Source organism: Nelumbo lutea, chromosome 6 (genome assembly GCF_056320005.1).
Source record: "Nelumbo lutea isolate HS-2025 chromosome 6, American lotus-T2T, whole genome shotgun sequence".
In the NCBI taxonomy this organism is placed as follows: Eukaryota; Viridiplantae; Streptophyta; class Magnoliopsida; order Proteales; family Nelumbonaceae; genus Nelumbo; species Nelumbo lutea.
This window is the reverse complement of record NC_142689.1, coordinates 623,506-641,195: the sequence shown is the minus strand read 5'-3', so window position 1 is coordinate 641,195 and position 17,690 is coordinate 623,506. Positions and strand designations below refer to the sequence as shown.

The window sequence follows — 17,690 nt, the reverse complement described above, 5'->3', positions numbered from 1 at the left end:
AAACTTCAGCATGATACCAGCAAGCTTGGCATGATTGACATCTATGCTCAGCTTGAGGGGGAGTGTAGAAAAGATGGGCCGAATGGCCCATAGGTTGTTTAGCTGTTATTTATGTTTCTTTTCTGTAATGGGCCTTATTCTGGGTTCATCCTGTCTATATTAAGTTCTGTATAAATTCTTGCCCAACTAAGGGCCTCCTTGTAATTATTCAAATATATCTTAATAAAAGAGTGTTAGGGTGCTGAGAGAGGGAATGTTCGAAACTCTCATTCTCAGACCCTCATTGCTGAACTCTCAAGCTCTCCCCTCTTCAGTTTTCTTCACTGCAGATGAGTCTCATACACTTCCAATTGTAGATGAGACAATAGGTGCTATTTTAACCTCTTTGGAACCATCTTTCCCGGATCTTGATGTTCCTATTGCTGTTAGGAAAGGAAAACGGAAGTGCACTACACACTGCATTTCCAAACACCTTTCTTATGACTTACTTTCTCCTTCATACTTGGCCTATCTCTCTTCAGTTGCTTCTAACCCTATTCCTAAATCTGTGTCAGAAGCTCTTGAGATTCCAGAATGGAGAAATGCCATGCAATCTGAGATGGATGCCCTACACAAAAATGATACTTGGGAAGTGGTGGATTTGCCTGAAGGGAAGGATCCGGTTGGTTGCAAGTGGGTCTTTACCATTAAATACTGGGCTGATGGGACTATTGAGAGGTATAAGGCCAGACTGGTTGCCAAAGGGTACACACAGACGTATGGGATTGATTACTTGGAGACCTTTGCTCTAGTTGCGAAGATGACATCTGTGAGAGTTCTCTTATCTCTGGCAGCTCACTTTGATTGGCCCCTTTATCAGTTGGATGTAAAGAATGCATTTCTGAATGGTGACTTACATGAGGAAGTCTATATGTCTCTCCCTCCAGGAATGTATGGAAATGAGATGCAAGGAAAGGTATGCAAATTGAAGAAATCTCTTTATGGCCTCAAACAGTCTCCTAGAGCATGGTTTGAGAAATTTAGAACAACACTTGTTAAATTTGGCTACACTCAGACACAGTCAAACCATACTCTCTTTGTGAAGAGAAGTGATTCCCTGGCAGTCTATCTCATTGTGTATGTTGATGACATTGTTGTGATTGGTAATGATGCCTCAGGAATTCGTGCTCTTAAGTCTTTCCTTCGTACGAAATTTGAGATTAAGGATCTGGGGGAATTGAGATACTTCCTTGGCGTAGAAGTTGCTAGATCCAAGAATGGGATTCTTATCTCCCAAAGGAAGTATGTCCTTGACTTGCTCTCTGAAACTTGGAAGATGGGTGCTAGACTAGCTGCTACTCCTATTGATATGAGTCACAATCTGTCTGCTTCAGATGGGACATTGTTGGAAGACAAAGGGGTTTTTAAGAGACTTCTTGGGAAGCTTCTGTACCTGTGCACGACTCGGCCAGATATTGCATATGCTGTTAGCTGTATTAGCCAGTACATGCATGCACCTAGAGATACTAATATGGCAGCTGTAGAACGAGTTTTGTGTTATTTGAAAGGCTCTCCAGGAAAAGGGATTCTGTTTATCAAGCATGGACATCTAAAACTCGAAGCCTATACTGATGCTGACTGGGCTGGAAATATTGATGACAGAAGATCCACTTCAGGGTATTGCAGTCTGGTGGTTGGCAATGTTATCTCTTGGAGGAGAAAGAAACAATCAGTTGTGGCCCGATCCTCAGCAGAAGCAGAATACAGGGCCATGGCACATGGAGTCTCTAAACTGTTGTGGCTAAGGTCATTGATGGAAGAACTTGGGATTGATTATGACAAGCCAATGAAGTTGTACTGTGATAATCAGGCTGCCATCAACATTGCCCACAATCCCGTACAACATGATAGAACTAAACATATTGAGGTTGATAGACACTTTATTCGAGAAAGAGTCTCTTCAGGTGAAGTGTGTCTTCCATTTATTACCTCTGAAGGACAATTGGCTGATTTCCTCACCAAAAGACTTCACAAGGCAAGACTTCAGCATGACACTGGCAAGCTGGGCATGATTGACATCTATGCTCAGCTTGAGAAGGTGTAGAGAAGATGGGCTGAATGGCCCATAGGCTGTTACTGTATATTATCTTTATATTCTTCTCTGTAATGGGCCTTATTCTGGGCCCATACTCTTCTATGTTCCTTTTTTGTAATTTCTTGTCCAACTAAGGACCTCTCTTGTAATTACTAAAAGATTAACTTAATAAAGGAGTATTAAAGTGTTAGAGGGAGGTTAAGTTCGAACTCCTCATCCTCTAACTCTCCTTGCCGCAACTCTCTCTCTCTCTCTCTTCTTCTCTAATCTTCTCTAATCTTCTCTTGTTAGTTTTTTCTGGTTTTCTAGCAGAGTCCCATACTTCTAGGACTGTTTTTCAACTAGTTCCATAGGAGTCTCTACTGGTTTAGCACCTAACAACCCTATTTCTTCAAGTAGATCAAGAACATATTTTCCCTGACATAGGTCGATCCCCTGTTTTGACCTCGCAACCTCTACTCCTAGGAAATACTTCAACTTCCCCAGATCTTTCGTATTGAAGTGGTCCTGTAAGAATTTCTTCAGCCTGTCAATTCCATTGCTGTCACTTCCAGTTATGACAATATCATCCAGATACACGACTAGTAAGATTTTCCCATCCTTTGCGTTATAGTTGAACACAAAATGATCAACCTGACACTGTTTCATCCCAAAGGCCTTCACCACTTCACTGAACCTGCCAAACCATGTACGTGGATATTGTTTCAGTCCATAGATTGCCTTTTTGAGCCTACACACCTTACCAGCCTTTCCCTGAGCAACAAGCCCTGGTGGTTGCTCCATATACACCTCCTCAACAAGATCGCCATGTGGGAAGGCATTTTTTATGTCAAGTTGTACGAGAGGCCAATCATACATAGCAGCTAATGAAATCAACATCCAAACTGAACCAATTTTAGCCACAGGAGAGAATGTCTCCATATAGTCCCACCATATAACTGAGAATAGCTCTTGGCCACTAACCTTGCCTTCAATCGTTCCACACTGCCATCAGGAAGATACTTCACTGTATAGACCCATTTACACCCAACAGTGTGCTTACCAGGAGGAAGAGTGGTGAGTTCCCACGTGTGATTATGTTGTAGAGTAGAGAGTTCTTCTTCCATGGCTTGCTGCCACCCTGGGGAGGTAAGGGCTTCCTGTACAATCTTGGGAATGGGAACAAATGAGAGTAATGATATAAACTTGCAATGAGAAGCAGAAAGGTGAGCAGTGAAAACATAGTGGAGGATTTGTACAAATGCTGAAGTGGAGGAGGGGCCGGAGCACTTCTGCGGGTATACACTTGAGTAATTGGTGGCCTCTCTGTAGTAACAGGCATATGATGTGCATCTGCAGTAGGAATGGGAGCTACGGGAAGAGTGTCCACAACCGGTACAGGAAGAGGAACCACGGAGGGAGAAGAAGAGACCCCGGCATCTGAGAAAAATGGAACTGATTCAAAGAAGGTGACAACAGAGCACACAAACGACTTATGAGATTTTGGGTTATAACACTTATACCCTTTCTGAGTCTTCGAGTATCCAAGAAAGATACACTTCGTAGCTCGAGCATCTAGCTTGTCTACTCCAGGGCCCAAATGTTGAACAAAACAGACAACCAAAGACTCTTGGGGTGAGAGGAAATGGAGACAAAGCGGGAAACAACACGGAAAAAGGGGGTTGACTTCCAAGGATTGACATGGGCATCCGATTTATCAAAAAACAGGATGTAAGAACAGCATCACTCCAAAAATTCTTTGGGACATTCATATTGATCATCAAGGACCGAGCAGTTTCAAGAAGATGTCTATTTTTCCATTCAGCTACACCGTTTTGTTGCGGGGTGTAGGCACAAGAAGTTTGATGAATTATCCCATGATGTTCTAGGTATTGCTGAAATGGTGAGGAGTTGTATTCCTTGGCATTATCAGAGCGAAGTATTTTCATATGAACACCAAATTGAGTGCTTATTTCAGCATGAAATTTTTGAAAAATAGAGAACAATTCACTATGGTCTTTCATAAGATAGATCCATATCATCCTTGAAAAGTCATCAACAAAGATTACAAAATACTTGTACCCATTGTATGACACCACTATAACTGGACCCCATACATCAGAATGAACTAAAGCAAAAGGACTTGAGACATGACTATCAATTCTTGGACTAAATGAGACTCGATGATGTTTTCCCAACTGACATGACTCACAATCTAATGATGAAAGATGACTCAAGGAAGGAACCATCAGCGTCAAAGCCTTGAGAGAGGGATGATCAAGTCTGCAGTGCCATTGGAAAGGAGTAAGAGATGACTGAAAAGTCATTGGGGGGCCACCACCATCAAGGTAATACAAACCACCTGCTTCATGCCCCCGTCTTGAGATCCTGAAACACACAAGGAGAAGGATAGAAGGTTAAAGAACAATGAAGGGACTTGGTTAATCTGCTAACAGACATAAGGTTAAAAGGGAACTTAGGAACATATAAAACAGATGCTAAAGACAATGAGGAGAGATCAACATCACCAACACCACAAATAGAAGATGTAGAACCATTAGCAAGTGTAACTGTTTGAGATGTGGAGGAGCGAGAAAGGGAAGAAAATACATCAAGAGTCCCAGACATATGGTCCGAGGCTCCAGAATCAATGATCCAGGGTGAGGCTTTGGAAGCTAAGCAAGCCATACCTGAATGGGCAAATGTAGCGGTGTTCTATTGAGATGTTTGAAGGAACTGCTCATATAATGCACATGGTACACTCACCATTTCCTGCCCAGAAGCACAAGCAGATGTGGAGGGGGTTGGGTCAGTTTGTTGGCTTTTAGTAATTGTGCTACTACTCTTAGACGTAGCATGGTGAGCCCAAGTGTTGGGTGGACCACGCAAATCATAGCAGAAATTAACTGTGTGCCCCTCTAAGCCGCAATGTGTACACTTTCTCTGAGCATTACTCCTTCCTTTTCCATGGCCTCCCCTGACTCTCGGCCTCCAGTCCGGCCACTAGCCCGGTTAAACATGTGTTCACCACGGTTGCTTGGAGGTCCACTGCTGCCACCACCACTTCTACTTCCACGACCATTCCCTTTAGTATCTACCAAACCAGATCTATCAAAGAAGGAAGAATGTTCTAGTGGCTCAATGGATGTCTTCTTAAGACGGGCAAAAATTTCTTCAATTGAGGGGAGAACGGATCCCCCCAATATCTGTGCTCTGACAGGCTCATACTCAGCCTTCAAGCCCACAAGAAACCTACTCGCATCAAGTTGTTCACGTTGTTGTTGTTGGATCTGGACATCTGATGTTAGAGGCTAATACACATTGAGCTCATTGCGGATGTTCCTCAAACTTGCAAAGTACTCTTCTAAGCTTTGACTCCCTTGCTTCAAATTGAAGTACTCTTGGTACAAATGATATACCCTAATTGTGTTGTCTTGTCTAAAGTACAACTTCTTAGCATGATCCCAGATTTCTTTGGCTGTATCTAGGAACATGAAGTTCACACTAATCTTTGGGTCCATGCTGTTCCAAAGCCACGTCATTATTTGTGCATCTTCTTGTTCCCAGTCACTGAACCCAAGGGAATCAGAGGGAGGTTTCTCCTCTCTCACATGTTTTACTTTCCTATTGGCCTTCAAGAACACCTCCACGGATTTTGCCCATGGTACATAATTCTCACCGTTCAACTTGATGGATGTCATTTGAACACTTAGATAATCTGGAGAAGGCATGATGCCTGTTTTGTTGTCATTCCCATCTGCAAATGAAGCCATCTTAATTATTTCTCCTTCAAATATACACCACAACCTCACACACTTCACAAGACTTATCTCACTTATGATACCACCAACTCCAACTTCTTCAACTGCACGTTACACACTACACACTAAGGCTGAAATCATTCAGTCAACACATCAAACACCTTGACTGCACACTGCAGGACCATTTACCATCAACACACAAAGGCTGAAATCACTCAGTCATTTCATCGAACACTTGTTCTTCATACTACAGAACTGATTACACGCAAGGTCTAGGAGTTCACTTTTTAGCATTTAGAATCATAGATATGTCAGCCACCACGCCACTGCTGCCGTGGACTTCAGCAGTCTACGACTTTTCTTTCATCACACATATGAGCAAGAAAAAAAGGACATGACTGATATGCGTATCAGTCTCACCAAGCTCCACAACAACTAACTTTTGAAGCACAAAATAGCATTCACAGTCCATTATTTGAGCACACGACAGCAGTATTCATACCTGTTTACGTTCAACCCTCTTCGTACACTGAATAGAGGGTCTAGTGTACCACTTCAACGACCACCACAGCACAGGCCAGAGGCATTCTCACCTCCAGGCCCTCAAAACGACAACTCCTTTTTCAGCCCTTTATCGAATCTCCAATCAGGTCAGCTGAAGGATGAAAAACTACTGTGAAACTAGCGGCGAACCCAGGAACAGGACAGCAGCAAGAAGAGAGAACATGAGACCTTATTGCTCTGATACCATGTGAGTAAACCCTAGTAGATTCTAGGTCAAAGTAGAGAAGAAGAAAGAAGAAAGAAAAGAGAAAGAAGAAGAATAAGAGCATTCGGCCAAACTAGAAGAGAGAATGTAAAATCACTCTCTCCTAGCCGACCCACTTGAATTTATTCAAAAAACTTAGAGTTACAAGAAAGACTGTTTTGTCCCTCATAGAAGATGGGACACATAACTTAAACTCAGATACAATAGACCTTTCACTTTCAAGAAGATAAACCAGAATGACCAAAATACCCCTGACTCGAGCATTCTAACACTCTTGATTATAAAAAACGTATTACATGGACAAATATACCTTCACTCTGTAAGACATTTCAAATTCCCCCTTAAGGTAAGCATAGATATTAATCATGTCCGTCTTGTTTAGATCATCTAACTTAGACTTATGCACACTTTTTGTGAAGACATCAGCCAAATGGTTCCTAGACTTTACAAAAGGTAAATATACTTCCATAGAAACCATCTTTACCTAATGAAATGCTAGTCAACCTCAATGTGTTTGGTCCTATCATGTTGGACCAGATTATGTGCAGTATTAATTGAAGCCTAGTTGTAGTGCAACTTCATAGGCGAATGAAAGACAATTCCTAACTCTCCCATCAGGTTCTTCAACTAAATCAGTTCTGATATACCATGTTCCATTGCCCTATATTTAGCTTATGTACTTGATCCAGCAACAATTGAAACTTGCTTCCCCAAACACCAAATTTCCTCCAAAATAGGTGCAATAGCTAGGAGTGCCTATCACCAATATAACCTACCCAATTAACATCTATAAATGCTTTTACTTACAGATCATATTTTTCAAGGTGCCAAGGTGAGGCTAGGTGATGGGGGCGGCGCCTTGTCGCGTCACCTAGTCGCCTAGGCGATGGATTTTTTAAGTAAAAACCACATATCCTAGGGTAGTTCCTTAGGTTCCATAACCATATTTCCTTAATAACTATCCATAATTTTCATAAGAAAATTATAAACTTCATGTTTGAGTCTAGAAAATCAACATATTTATGAGAAGAAAAAGAAGAAAGAAAAGAACATCCAAAAAATATAGGGGCTGAACCTCTATTTTTGTTATAGGAAAAGAAGAAAAGAAAAGGTGGAAGAAGAAGAAGAAGATGTGGAAGAAGAAATGCGTTGATTAGACAAAATTTTAAGTTCTTCACTTATTAGTTCAGATTTTGAATCTATGAGGGTTCAATACAGTAGTTAGCAATGTTTGGGTTGATTAAACCCTAAAAAATAAGAAAATAATAAAATGGAATTAGTTTATAAACACAAAAAATGCATATTTTTGTTTAATAATGTCCATTTTATAATTATGATCTCAAAATAACAATACAAAAGTACTTTAGAAGACAATATATAAAACTGTTTGGTGACTGGGCGAGGCAAGCCTCCAACGGTGCCTTGTCGCCTAGGCGTCGCCTTGACAACTATGTTACAAGTACCATGATTTGCACATAGAATTCTTCTTCTCGATGACCCTTATAGGTAGATCAAGATCCTTTTAGCTACATCTATATGAGGCTTTCTTGGCTGGTGCATGTTCTGGCTTACAAAACCAACATATGCAATGTATGGCCTAATTAGACATTAATAGACATGTCTACTGACCAGTTTCTGGATACCCCTCCATCTAGAAGTAATTCACTTTGATCAGGACACAACATATGGCTGGGATCTATAGGTGTACCTTCTGGATTTACTCCCAAATTTCCAGTCTCCTTAAAAAGGTGGAAAGTGTACTTCCTCTATCAGATGAAAATTCCCTTGGTCAAGCCACCACTGTTCCTAGGAAGTATCAAAGTTTTCCTAGTAACCTTAAATTTAGATGCTAGAAAGCTCTTCATTCCTACTTATGTCTTCTTGATTATTTCCAGTGACTACAATATCATCACATAAACAATAAGAGTTATTGGGGAGCTTCCGTCTTTTTGAAGAAACAAGGTGTGATTAGCCTAAGATTGTTTGAAACCAACCTTTGACATTGCTCCATTGACCTATTAAAGCATGCCATAGGAGATTGCTTTAGCCCATAAATTGGCTTTTTCAATTTACACACTTTGGTTGTCATTCTATCTTGGAGGTAATTGCATGTACAATTCTTGTAGGTCACCATTTAAAAATACATTCTTCATATCCAACTGAAAGGGTGGCCAAGAATTTTTTTTTTTTTGTAGTAAATAAAAAATAAGTTTTATTAATAAAGAAAAGGAGTACATCAGCTAGGGTGGTTAGAAATCACCACAAGAGAAAACTATAGCCTCAAAAAAACTTGTACAGAAGAGGAGAAAACAAAAAAGAACTATCAACTTGATTCCGATCAAGAAGACCCAAAATCTGGAGCCAAGATCGTCCCATGAAATCCCTTCAAACTCTGGAAGTATGGTAACCCAATCCCTTGAAACTCCTTGCAAAAGTATCCGAGAATAATGAGCTGCAAATGACAAAAGAACCCTTATAGAGTTCATATTGGCAACGTGCATAAAGGTCTCCTGGTAGTCAATTCTATATATCTATGTGTACTTTTGTGCCACCAATATTTCCTTGTACCTTTCTATGAAACCGTTTGCCCTGTACTAAGTCTGACTTGATCATCAACCAGTCTGTGTTAAAGCTGAGTCAGGTGGAGTCACCACAGGGCCCAATGAAGCCAATTCAATCTAGAGGGTATTCAACAGGTATTTACACCAATCAAGTAATTGAAAGTTGCAATATGATCCTTCTTCCAATAAAACTCAGAATTGCAACAGCAAGGACGGACTTGTTCCCATAAGATCTCAATGCTTGTCTTCTACCATGATGGAATCTTAGAAAACAGTTTGCAAATCATTTGAAAAACTAATACATATATAGTTGCTTATGTATTTTGCAAAACCTAATGGTCAAAACCAATTTGAAATCACCTGTTGACAGGATTCGTGGAATCCATCATAGAAGACATACTACAGTATTTTCTCTATAAACAGAGGAGTAGATCCTATCACAATGATCATCTATCTCCATTCCTTCCCTGAATGCATCAACATACTCAAGTATATCTCCCAATTGAGCTGTACTGGTTCGTGATGTCAAATGCAACCAAATCAGAACAATATTAAATATCATTATCAAGATTGAGGATTATAAATAGCAACCTAGAAATCTCTCATAAAGTCCAGAAGTCATATAGAAGGGGTCCTATTAAATTTTTCTGCAAACATCTATGCTCATACCTTGGTCATAATTTTGACAAGAAAAACAAACCATCCCTTCTCATAAGGTAGTATTTGCACATTAACCTACTCAAGCTAACTTCCCTAAGTTATCCACTGGTTGAGAACAGATTAAATCTATATACAGATAATGTCATGTCTCTAAGTTAGTGGTATTAGCCAATAATTGAACACAATCCTAATATATAGAACAAGGGCTTTTTCTTTTACTAGAAGTTCAGGACTGTTATCAGTCTTGAACCCTAATGAATCTCAGGATCGAAGATAAGAAGGAAGAAAGAGGAGAGAAGAGAAGAGGGAGGAGAAGCAGTAGAACACAAGGGTTGAAAGGAGGAGCAGAAGCTTAATGTTCTGCCGCCGCCACTTTAATTAATATTTATAGGTTATGCTCATTACATGGAAAGGACAGATCTGCCCTTAGTCTTTACATAACAAATAGAGTAAAACAAAGACTGAAATAAATAACAACTGAAACAACTAAATGACCAATAGCTAACCCTAGGCAGACTAGAACATCTTCTACCCTACGAACACAGTGGGACTGTAGCTGTGGGGCCCACATCAGTGTTCTCTACACTCCCCCTCAAGACTGATGAATTATTTTATCATTCCCAACTTGGATAGATCTGCCTCTAGCTTCTTCCGTGATACAGCTTTAGTGAGGATATCTGCCAGTTGCATATTGGAGGTGATGTATGGGAGACATACTTCTTTTGATGAGACCCACTCTCGTACAAAGTGTCGATCAACTTCAATATGTTTAGTCCTGTCATGCTGCACTGGGTTGTGTGCTATATTAATAGCCGCTTGATTATCACAATACAGCATCAGGGGCTTCTCATACTCAACACCCAACTCCTCAAGTAGTGATCTCAGCCAAAGAATTTCAGCCACTCCATTAGCCATTGACCTGTACTCAGCTCCAGCACTGGATCAAGAGACAACACTTTGTTTCTTACTCCGCCAAGAAACCAAGTTACCTCCCACAAGAGCACAATATCCAGAGGTAGACCTTCTGTCATCAACACTCCCAGCCCAATCGGCATCCGTATAGACTTCCACCTTCATGTGGTCATTGTTCTTGAACAGTATACCTCTACCCGGGCATCTCTTCAAGTATGCTAGTATTCTTTCTGCTGCTAGAAGGTGCGTGGTTCTAGGAGAATGCATGTACTGACTGATAACACTAACGGCATAACTGATGTCTGGTCGGGTAAGGCATAGATATAGGAGCTTTCCCACTAACCGCTGGAACATAACTTTGTCTTCAAGCAGCTCCCCACTCTCTGCATTAATCCTGTGGTTCTGTTCAATGGGTGTATCTGCAGGTTTGACACCTAGCTTTCCAGTTTCAGCCAAGAGATCTAACACATATTTCCTCTGAGAGACAAAGATCCCCTACTTAGATCTAGTAACCTCAATGCCCAAAAAATATCGTAGTGTACCCAGATCTTTCACCTCAAACTCTTGATGAAGGAGCTGTTTGAGGGACTCAATCTCATGGTTGTCGTTTCCTGTGACCACAATATCATCAACATAAACTGCAAGTAGTGTCAGTGACGACTCCACCCTCTTGATGAACAGTGTATGATCTGACTGGGCCTGTACATAACCGAACTTCCCAAGGGCTAGTCTGAATTTGTCAAACCAAGCTCTAGGTGACTGCTTCAAACCATACAATGCCTTATTGAGCCGACAAACTTTCTTACCTGCCTCTGTATCATAGAATCCAGAAGGTAACTGCATGTAGACATCTTCCTGCAAGTCCCCATTCAGGAAAGCATTCTTAACATCCATTTGGTACAAAGGCCAAGTGTAGCTTGCTGCAAGAGATAATAGAACCCGAATGGTGGTCATCTTGGCTACCGGGGCAAATGTCTCCAAGTAATCTATACCATAAGTTTGAGTGAACCCCTTTGCAACTAGTCGAGCTTTGTACCTCTCAATGGAACCATCCGCATTATGCTTCACAGTAAATACCCACCTGCATCCAACTGGTTTCTTTCCTTTGGGCAAGTCAACTAGCTCCCAGGTATTATTTTTCAACAGGGCATCCATTTCAACTTGCATTGCACCTCTCCATTCCGAGACTGATAGGGCTTATTGCATTGTTCTCGGAATAGGGACATCAGCAACAGAGGTGAGATAGGACCTGTAGGAGGGAGATAGGCGATCATAGGACAAAAACTGGGAGATGCAGTGGGCTGTAGATGTGGTGCAATGCCGTTTTCCTTTACGGAGGGCAATGGGAAGGTCAAGGTCATCTGCAGAGGGTGAGGTAGCAACAATGGAAAGAGATTGTAGCTAGCTGGGACTGCTGATGACCAGGATCAATAGGATCAATCTGCCTGCATCGCCTGTGATAGACTCTCAACTCCCGATCCCTTTAACCACCCTCGCTACTACATCCCTCATCACTACAACCCTCATCATCAACTGGAATAGGTAAAGGAACAGCCCCAAAGGTATTAACCCTGTCCTCACTGCACTCCTCCTCCCCCTGAAGAAAAAGACCCAAATCTCCACGCTCACTACTCTCCCCCTAAGGAGAGACCCGAGAATAGTAGGGTGTCTCCTCAAAGAAAGTGACATCCATGGATACAAACTTCTTCCCTGAGACAGGATCATAACAACAATAACCCTTTTGAGTTTGTGCATAACCAAGAAAGATGCATTTGGAGGCCTTAGGTTGAAACTTTGAGTGATTGGGACCAAGAAGCTGAACAAAACAGGTACAACCAAATGTCTTGAGGGGAATAGTGAACAACTCCTCATTAGGGTATAGAAGGGAAAAAGGAGGTTTCATATCAAGAACCCGAGAAGGAATCCGATTAATAAGATATACCGCCGTAAGGATAGCATCACCCCAGAAGCGAATGGGGACGTTGGAGGTAAACATAATACTTCTAGCCACCTCCAAGATGTGCCTATTCTTCCTCTCTGCAACCCCATTCTGCTGAGGTGTATGAGGACACGTGCTCTGGTGGATAACCCCATGATTAAGGAGGTACGATGCCAATGGCTTAACAAAGTATTCCTTTGCATTATCAGATCTAAGCACTTTTATCCTAGCATCAAATTGTGTTAGGATCATTTGGTGGAAGTTTTGGGTCAGGACAGGCACCTCATCTCGTGATCGCATAAGATAAACCCATGAAAACCGGGTGTGGTCATCAACAAATAGCAAAAAATACCTGTACCCCCCCATAGAAGGAATGTGATATGGCCCCCAAACATCAATATGCACAATATCAAAAGAACTATTACTCCTTTTATTACTCAATGAATAAGAGTTTCTACAATGTTTAGCCAACTCACAACTTTCACACTTCAACTGAGATGACTCAACAGACTCAAACAAAGTAGGAAACAGACTCTTCAAGGACCGAAAAGATAAATGACCCAATCGGTTATGCCACAACATAACCGGACTCACAACTTGAGAAACAAGTAACTTCTTATCCACTGACTCTTCCCGACGAGAACTCTCCCCGAGCAGATAGATCCCATTCGTCTCACAGCCAGTCCCAATCACCTTCTTCGTCTCCATGTCCTTAAAAACACATCGGTCAGAAAAGAAAGTTACTGAGCAGTTCAAATGTTTGGTAATGCTACTCACGGAAAGGATGTTAGTATCCAGTTTAGGAACATGCAAGACAGAGGACAAGGATATAGTATCTGACAGTTTGATGTCACCCTTGCCAGAAATAGGGACAAGAGAGCCATCAGCTATAGATACTTTATCCCTACCAGAAGATAAGTGATAAGTAGTAAACAAAGAGGGCAAGCTGGTCATATGGTCAGATGCACCTGAATCTATTACCCAACATGGTTCAGTAGTACCTGGAGCGGAGGCATGGTAGGCTGAGGCTCGAGTACCTGAGTGTTCAAAGGCCGATGTAGCCGGAGCTGATGATGACTGCGGTAACTGAGCTGAACTGCCAACTTCCTTCTCCAATTGTATTAGAACTGCCCGAACTGCAGCTAAGGTCTCTAATGGTGTGCCTCTTGTGCCAGATGAGGATGCTGAATCAGTAGTCGTAGCCACATGAGCATTACTCCTTTTATTTCTCAACTTTGCCGGGACCAAATGTGGATGCAGCTTCCAACATGTTTCTTTTGTGTTTAGGTTTCTTGCAATGCTCACACACCACATCCCTTTTATCTTCCTTCTTTCTTTCCCTCTCTGAATCACCCTCTGTTTTGGGTTTGATAGCTACCAAGGCAGGTGTAAGCGACTGAGGTTGCATCATGACTTTCCTCCTGGTCTCTTCACTGTGCACTAAGGAGTATGCCTGAGAGAGGGTCACACTATCTCTGGTCAAGATCTGCTACCTCACAATATCATATTCTGAATTCAGTCCTACCAGAAACTCAAACACTTTGTTTGTCTCAACGTGCTTTCTATGTATCTGAGCATCTTTGGGACTCTCCCACTCAAAAGTCTCTAAGTGATCAATCTCATGCCACAGGGACTGCAAGTTAGAGAAATAGACCGACACCGGTTTCTCTCCTTGTTTAAGGGCATTCACCTCACATTTCAACTCATATGCTCTGGCAACATTAAGGGGTTGGGAGTAAGTCTCTTTCATCACATTCCATATCTCCTTGGCTGTCTTTGCCCATAAGTAATTTCGGCTGATATGGGGCTGCATTGAATTACAGAGCCATGTCATAACCAAGTAGTTTTCTTGGACCCACTTGGTATACATAGGGTCTCCCTTGGAAGGTTCTGCTACATCTCCCAAGAGATACCCTACTTTGCCCCTTCCCCCAATAACCATCATGGCTGATTGGGCCCATTCCAAGTAGTTTGATCCATCAAACTTTACGGTTGTAATCTGAAAACCTATCTCAGAACCACCACCATAACTGCTGTTCCCAAAACTACCTTCTGCCTGATTCTTAAACTCCATTTCAGTCAAGAACCAGAAGTATCAAAGATTATGGTTACTACAGTCAAAACCAGCACTAGAACTCCCAACAACAGTCACAAAATCAGTAGAGAACCAATCTGTACTCACGATAGATGTGCATGAAATATATATAAGACTGATCTGAAATCAATAACCACACACAACAGCAACAGTCCGAACTGTTTTCACTCCTTCAAAAGTGTTCGAAACCCCAAAAGAAGACTGAAACACAGTTTGAAGAGCAATCTGATATGCTGAAGCCAATTCGAGGTTTTAATCAGTCCTAAGAGCCGTACTGATAAGGTTTGTATTAGGGTTAATATGAAACCCTAAAACTGATCAATGTTGAGGAGAATTCTAGGGTTGCCGCAGGAATAAGATCACAAGTTTCGGCCTAATACTAGGGTTTGCCGTAGGGATAAGACAAAACCCTAGAGAAACCCTAGAGAATAGAGAGATAAAACCATAGAGTAGTTCGGCCACCCTTACTGGATAAGTCCAACCTATCTTTTCTGATGTTACTTCTCTCAGAAAGTAAAAACTTACAGTAGAATGCAGTTCGCTGCCTACCAAGGTTACCCGAACCCTAGCCTTCTCTGATTCTTCCCGATCACCAACTTGCTACAACTGTGACACTTCTTCAAACAACTGCTAATCCTCTGGAGATCTCCAAGAACCAGTCAACGAACTCTGCTTTCTCAGCTTCCAGCCTTAGATGGTTCTCATGTGGTCGGCTGGACTAGACTCACATGAGAGAACTTGGCTCTGATACCAACTAGAAGTTCAGGACTGTTATCAGTCTTGAACCCTAATGAATCTCAGGATCGAAGATAAGAAGGAAGAAAGAGGAGAGAAGAGAAAGAGGGAGAAGCAGTAGAACACAAGGGTTGAAAGGAGGAGCAGAAGCTTAATGTTCTGCCGCCGCCACTTTAATTAATATTTATAGGTTATGCTCATTACATGGAAAGGACAGATCTGCCCTTAGTCTTTACATAACAAATAGAGTAAAATAAAGACTGAAATAAATAACAACTGAAACAACTAAATGACCAATAGCTAACCCTAGGCAGACTAGAACATCTTCTACCCTACGAACACAATGGGACCATAGCTGTGGGGCCCACATCAGTGTTCTCTACACTTTTGAATTATTGTAACTTATTAATTGAACCATATCAAAATAGTAAGCCGATATTTTATTTTTCGTTTTTTGATCAGCGAAGAATAAACTCTCTATTTTTTCTTTAGGAAAAGATTTTTAAAAAATTATGATCATTTTAATGAAATATCAAAATATTTCTAATAATGTTCTAAAATTTTAAACCTTAAATATATAGTATGTTAATGAATTATAACATTTTGCTAAAAATATTGGCAAAATATCAGAGATATTAATAAAAAAGAATTCTTGGAAAATTTTGAGTCACTGCACACCACCTAGTAAAATGGGGAAATTCTGCCAAATATCGCCAACATTCCAAACCATGATATTCAACCAAATCACACAGGAGAAGTGTCAATCTATTCTAAAAGGTAAGGAAACTCGGATGGATGCAACAAACCTTGCCCAAAATTCTCTAATTGATTGCAACATCACTTGGATATAAATGTGATTTTTTTTTATTTTCTGGAAAAACTTCTCAAAAATGCCAAACTGAAATAAAAACAATCATTATTCTTGCACCAAAATTTTTCTAAAATCAACCTTTATCACAAACTAGGGTTTCTTCATCCAGGTGTGTAAGCTGTCCATAAAGTCTGCTAAAGTCAGCATAAGGGATGGCATCAGCACATTAGGAAGTGTACAATTGATGGAGAGGGTTTAGTTCTTTACTCTGACACCAAGTTGATGATTTTGCGCTTAAAAAGATTGGTCATAGAAGAGAAAAGAAGAATAAGAAAAATAGAACAAGGAATTCATAATTTTTTTTGAGATAGCAAAAATGTGGACTCTAACCCCTTCTCATCAGAATTTATAATTTCTTTTGAAAGTTAGTGTTGTGAGACCTAGCTTGTGGGCTTGGGCCTTATTTGTTTATGTTATGTGATGCTATCTGTTATGCTTCTCTCTTGGGCTTAATGGGCCTGGGCCTCTATTGTTCTAATATGTTTTTTCTTCCTTTCTTTTCTGCATACTAATCAGGGGCGGGTTTGTCTTTGTACTCCTTTAAAATCCTACTATAAATAATAAGATTAGGGGCTGTGAGAGTGCTGCCACCCCATTTCTCTCAAACTTCTTCTCCTCTCTTCTTCCTCTCTCTAATCTGAACACTAACAGTAAGTAAAAGTATTGTATTACTATAAGGGTAAATCCCAATAGATACAAAAGAGAGAAATGCCCTCACATAATATTAAAATGATAACCCCACATATAGACTTAACCATTTGCCAACACGAAATCAGAAAATAAACACTCAGCAATCTTTACTGTTATCAGATGTGTAACAACTGCTTTGTTTACTTCTGATTGGGTGTTACTAGACAAATTTACAATCTTGTTTCTTGACGATCCAGACTAATTTTTTTCTGGTTGTTTATACATTGCTCTTGTTAGAACTGTGTATGGGGTTTTCATGTCATCAGTGAATGTGTAGTTTCTGTAAAGGAGTTCTGCTTCTTATTTGGCATACCCAGTTTTCTGTTATGTCTTTTCTTTTTCTGTTATTGCAGCCTTGTCGCGCTTGCTTCTTGTTTTAATGACTTTTCATTTACACAAAACAGTTTTCCATTGCTTTTCTTATATTTATTTCTTGTATGTTGCAAACAATTCTTTTTCCTGGCTTCATTTATTTTATGGCTGGGCAAAAAATTTCCAACACAAACATCAAAAGAATCTGTTACTCACCATATGTGAACATTAATAACTGGAACTCCAACTAATTTGGCCAACCTCCTAAAATACGGGAGCTCTTTCCAATCTTCAGGTATAAGAAGCTTCAGGATATCAACTGATACAAAGAG

General features: G+C 40.7%; 1 protein-coding gene across 11 annotated transcripts in view; it reads right to left on the bottom strand.

The window, feature by feature from the left end:
* The window catches only part of PDS3 (phytoene desaturase 3), a 186,409-nt gene that overhangs the window by 80,089 nt on the left and 88,630 nt on the right, over nucleotides 1-17,690 (bottom strand). For all 11 annotated transcript variants that reach the window (XM_088949259.1, XM_088949262.1, XM_088949264.1 and 8 more), the window contains exon 10: nucleotides 17,575-17,677. In XM_088949259.1, coding sequence (XP_088805385.1) covers nucleotides 17,575-17,677 — 103 coding nt within the window. The remainder of the gene's footprint in view (nucleotides 1-17,574; nucleotides 17,678-17,690) is intronic.